Here is a 5,559-nt window from a genome sequence, read left to right on the forward strand (position 1 = left end):
ACTTTGTCTATTATAGGCTTCTATGTCTTCACCAACCTCAGATTTGCTCCTAAAAAGATTCCAAGGTATTTAACTAGAAGAGTGTCCCCCTTACAACCCAATAAGTTGCACATACGCTGGACCCACTGCTCATCACAATTAATTGGAATCAAACTGGACTTGTCAAAATTGATCCTGAGCCTTGACATCAACTCAAAACATCGCAGTAGCCTCTTATAATTCTGAATAGACTCCTCTTCCGGTGGACAAAACAGAATAGTATCATCAGCAAACTACAGGTGCGACAATTCAATACTATCTCTCCCAACCAACAACGGTGATATACGTCTGTTCCTGATTGCCTCTCCAACCATTCAATGCAGCACATCCACAACCAGTACAAATAAGAAGGGGGAAAGTAGGTCACCTTGTCTCAAGCCTCTTTTCATTTTGAATGGCTTAGATGGCGAACCATTTATCAGAACCAACATAGATGCATTTGTCACACACTCCATAACCCACGCTATCCATCTATGCCCAAAACCCATCTTTTGTAAGACAATGTCCACAAAACTCCACTTGACTCTATCATATGCTTTCTGAAAATCTAACTTGATTATTACTGCCTCCTTTTTCCTCAGTTTAAGGCAGTTCACTGTTTCACACGTAATAAGTTCCCCATCATGTATTTTCCTTCCTTTGACAAACGTACTCTGAGTCTCCCCGACTAACCCCGGCATCACAACCCTCATCCTCCTAACTAGCACCTTCGAAATAACCTTGTAGACGCACCCCACCATACTAATCGGTCGTAAATCTTTGATCTCCTTTGCACCAACAAATTTGGGTGCTAGTGCCACCCAAATGATATTAGCATTTACTGGTAATCTTGATGTCTGAAAGAACCCCATCACTACTGCCGTGAATTCAGTCCCAATCTTCCCCTAACACCTCTTAATGAAATTCATGTTGTATCCATCACAGCCTGGCGCTTTAGATGACTCACAGTCCCAGATAGCCTCTCTGATCTCCTCAGCGGACGGCAATTCCTCTAGAGACAAAGCATCTCCCTCATCTATCTTACCCACCAAGCCATCTCTAAATCCCATCATAGGAGAAGCTTCTTGATGATATAAATCCTTGTAGAACTCTCTGATCGCTATCTTGATTCTCGCTTGATTCTTGACCTGTCTGCCGTTTATTACCAGTATATCAATCCTATTATTCCGTCTCCTTGCTGATGCTATATTGTGAAAGTATCTTGTATTTTTGTCCATCTCCTTCGCATGCCGAGACCGAGATATCTGTTTCCAATGGACTTCCTTCCTTACATACCATCTCTCACAACAAGAGACCAGCACCTTTCTTCTAGCCTCCAACGTTTCATCATACCCGCTATTGCTTACCATGTCATCAATTCTCTTGATTTCTTCCTCAAACTTAGTAATTTTGTTGTCCATCCCACCAAAGTTTGCCTTATGCCATCTTCCCAACGGAGTCGTCAATGCCTTTAGTTTATCTGTGAACTGTATATCCCCCAATCCTCTCCATTCCTCTTTAACCATGCTAAGAAATGCCTCATGTGTAAACCACGAATCGAGACTTTAGAACGGTCTTGGACCTCCCTTCATCTTTTTGTCCTCAACTATTATAGGGCAATGGTCTGACGAACCCCTTAGCCCACCTCGTAGCCGAGTATCCGAAAACTCTTCTAGCCGCTCCACGTTAACCAACGCTCTATCTATACAACTGCAAGATCATCCCCGAAACCATGTAAACTTGCGATCAGTGAGCGACAGATCCACTAAGTGCATATCTTGTACCCAAACCTTGAACTCTTCCACAGACAGAGGTAAGCTAGTGGCACCTTTCCGTTCCTCCACATGGACTATTTCATTAAAGTCTCCCAGAAAACAGCACGGAACCTGACATAACCTAGCTATATAACTCAGCTCCTCCCAAACATGAGTCTTCTCATCTCTATTATGTGCACCATAGACCAAGAAAAAAGCGCAATTGAAACTACTCTTTAACATTATGCCTTCAACACACAGCCACCTCTCCCCCCTTATAGCAATTATTCATTTTAAACACACATTCATCCTATATTAGCAAAAGTCCACCAGAAGCACCATCAGAACCTACATATTCCCAACCTGTACTATCATGCCCCCATAACCTTGCAACGTCAAATTTCGTCACAACCTGCCTTTTAGTCTCAATCAATCCTAACATATTTAAGTTATATTTTTTCTTTAGGTCATTCACCATCCTCAACTTCCCATCTCCCCGTAATCCCCTAACATTCCATGCACTAACAATCATTTAAAATTTTCTTACACACCTGTCTTTTATGTTTGGGTCTGCACCGTCTCATTTTTTCTTCTACTTAGCCACTTTTCTTTTCCAAGCTATTTCTTCATTCTGTGCCTGTAGAATTATCATAATGTCTTCCTCTTCATCATATAGCATAGCCCCTGACTCTGTGGCCAGCTCCTAGGTCCTTCTGTTTTCCAATAATTGTTCCCTCAATAATGAGCTCTGGCTACTACTATCCTCTGCTTCATTATCTGTACCCTCATAGCTAAGGCCATCCTCTCTAATGCCAGCGTGATCATGTCTGCATACTCTCCTACCAATCTGAACAAGTCTCTGGTCCGTGCAAGCCCCATTCTACATCGTGCATCTCTCCTCCCCGATCCCATCTGCTTCGCCTCTTCCTTCGGCTTCCACTCCCTGCTGATCCGCACCACCACAACCTCCATTGGTGTCCTCGACTGCTGGGTTCTTTGCCCCGCCAACCGTCCCAGTCCTGGCGTTGTCGATAGCCCCACCTTCACTGGCATGGACACATTCCTCTCCACCGCGGAAGAACCGGCAGCGTAGGCCCCTGACTCGCCGAGTACCTCTGTGGCATCCCCATCATGTGCGCCGCTATGACCTTCGAGAAGGTCTTCTCCCTGCGCGCTGCCTTCGTTTCTCTTGCCCGCTGCAGTTCGCGACCCGCTCCTGTCACAAGCATTGGAGACCCAATCCGCAAGATCCAACGCGGATGCAGGTGCTGCCCCTTTGGACACTGATAGCGTTGGGCCTAGCAAGGCCCGATTCCCCTCCTCCAACTTCTTATTACAACCAGTCCAAGGCTTGATTAGGCAACTCTTTTTTTGTTCCTCCCTATGGACCTCCTGCCGAGCCCATTAAGTTCACATGTCCAAATTTTTTCAGAATCTGCCCCACAATTCATAACGTTCCCTCCCCCAAAATCTGGCAAGTCTTGATTATCACCAGTAACTGATTGATTTGTTCTGATCTCTCCGCGATTACGATAGTTATTGATATTAACCCGTTCATTCAAAATTATGTCCGGAATTACAAATCTGCCCTTGTCTTCTTCCTCCCCTCGTACAACCATCATCACCAGCTCTTCATCCTGGCTTCCTTCATGTAAACCTTCCGTCCCCTGCCGCTGCCTCAAATCCAGTCCTGGGCTCTTACTTGTGTTACTGTGATGCCATTTTACACTTGTCTCTTTCTCTCTAGTGTTCCCCGTGCATTGTAAATTACATGCTTCATGTCCAACCTCCTTCACTAGAACATCAAATTCTCCCGTACCAACAGTGATATGGATCCATTCTTGAATCACATCCATTACACAAGTATCAATCTGAACACGTCCGACAGTAAAGAAGTTACATAATTCCGTCTCTCTATCACATCCAACGACTTCGCCCCATTGACCTCCTATAGTTTTGAACGTATCGACTGACCATGCGTGCAGCGGAACCCCAAAGTATTCCAGCCACACTCTACGAGTTTTACTATGCTCCGACTCCTCCCATCTCTATACACTGTGAAACAAATGTAGTAGACCATTCATGTTCAATGTGTAAGTTTCCTCAGCATGCAAAACACTATCAAATGTTAAAAGCGCTTTGTATGCTCCCATTTGCCGAACCTGGACAACATTTGGGACGTTCTTCGCAACCATTGTCCTTAAAGAAGCAAAATTAATAGGCCTCATCGTGCCTCCTACAAAACTTCTCTGTATCCATTCCACATTTTCTGTCGCCACTGCCACTTCAACCTTCTTCGTCCATCCATTTTCATGTGGGTCCTTTTCAACCTTTTGTGTTCTTAATTCATGTCCAGACGACAGAGAATTGTGTTGTACTGCTTCCATGTGTGGTTTCCGAGTATTGAGGTTTTGAGTGACATCACGTCTTCTGTACTTAGCCTCTCCCACAAAGATAATCTTCCCTCTCAGCTTCACTCGATTCATTTCTGCTATCGCTTTCAACGCCCCTCCTTTTGTTGTGTACTGAATGAAAGCAAACATGTATATGATCCCACTTTTATGTTTTCGGGATAGATAGATATCATTGATGCGTCCTGTCCAATTGAATAAATGGAATAATTCTCTCTTTAATATGTCCTCATGAAGATTACTCACAAATATGGAAAAGGATTTATTTTCCAGCCGCCGATACTGTTCTCAATTCCAAACTTTTAGATCCTTGCCATCTATCTATCTCTCTCTCTAATGGAACGATTACTTAAAAAAAATTGTCAAGAAGATAGAGAATCAAGATAAATATATGAAAAATTTCAGCACCTAAAGAAACTAATGTGGTTATAGTGCTAGATAAACACTTTTTTTCTTATAGAGTAGAGACTTTAACAATAAAGCCTGCAATGCTGTAAGTTTGTGTTTTTTTATATTATATGAGTAATAATAAACTTAATAACGTGATTTTTTTTAATTTTATTAAAAATAATTAAATTATTATATTAAATTATTTTCATAATCTAAAAAACAAAATAAATACCTTAATTTTAAAATACCAATCATGAAACAACTTATAATGACTTAAATAAATTGTTATGTATTTTTTTACTGATTGTTATGCACTTTAAATTACGTATTTTTGAACTTTTAACCAACATTTTTTGTAAAAAAAATACTTCATTTCAAATTAAAATGTTGATTCATTTTTTCAACCACCTAAAATTTTTAAAATAGAAAAAATGAAATAAATAATAAATAATTATATTGTATAACAAATTTGTTTGTGAATTTTTGCATTACCTTTTATTATACTTTCTTAAAACATAAAAAATAATTTAATTAAAGTTAACTCATTTTTATAATGGGTTAATAGTCAAATTCGTCGCTGAAAGATCACCTATTCTTTAAATTAGTCTTCAAAAGATTTTTTTAGTCATATTAGTCCTTGAAAGATAAAACGTAAATCAAATTAGTCCTTCCATTAGTTAGATGATGACGCGTCACGTTAAGTGCCACGTGACATGATGATGTTGTAGGTTAATGCCACGTGTCACAAGATGATTGGTTGACGTGTCAGGTCAGTGACACCTAGCACACTGATAAACCCATATTTTATGATATATTTTGTGCTTAATTTGAGTGATTTATCCAATCCTTCACCCACTTATTCATATTAATTGCATGATTTTACTTCTCCTTCCTTATTATGTGATGTATGTGAAAAACATGTTTCCTATGCTTAAAATTAATTATTTTAATTACCTTTAATTCCATTCGATGCCGTGACTAGTGTG

The 5,559-nt window shown here is 40.4% G+C and overlaps 1 protein-coding gene across 1 annotated transcript; it reads right to left on the reverse strand.

Moving 5' to 3' along the window:
• Positions 1-923: 923 nt before the first annotated feature.
• LOC107620322 (uncharacterized) lies at positions 924-1,544 on the reverse strand. The gene has a single exon (XM_016322501.1). The coding sequence runs from the start codon at positions 1,542-1,544 to the stop codon at positions 924-926; it is 621 nt and encodes a 206-aa protein (XP_016177987.1).
• Positions 1,545-5,559: the final 4,015 nt, after the last annotated feature.

This window comes from Arachis ipaensis, chromosome B10 (assembly GCF_059453495.1).
Source record: "Arachis ipaensis isolate K30076 ecotype BB chromosome B10, ASM5945349v1, whole genome shotgun sequence".
NCBI lineage: Eukaryota > Viridiplantae > Streptophyta > Magnoliopsida > Fabales > Fabaceae > Arachis > Arachis ipaensis.

Bases quoted from the DNA above. Each gene is read 5' to 3' on its own strand.
- LOC107620322 (XM_016322501.1), bottom strand. From the start codon at position 1,544: ATGGTTAAAGAGGAATGGAGAGGATTGGGGGATATACAGTTCACAGAT.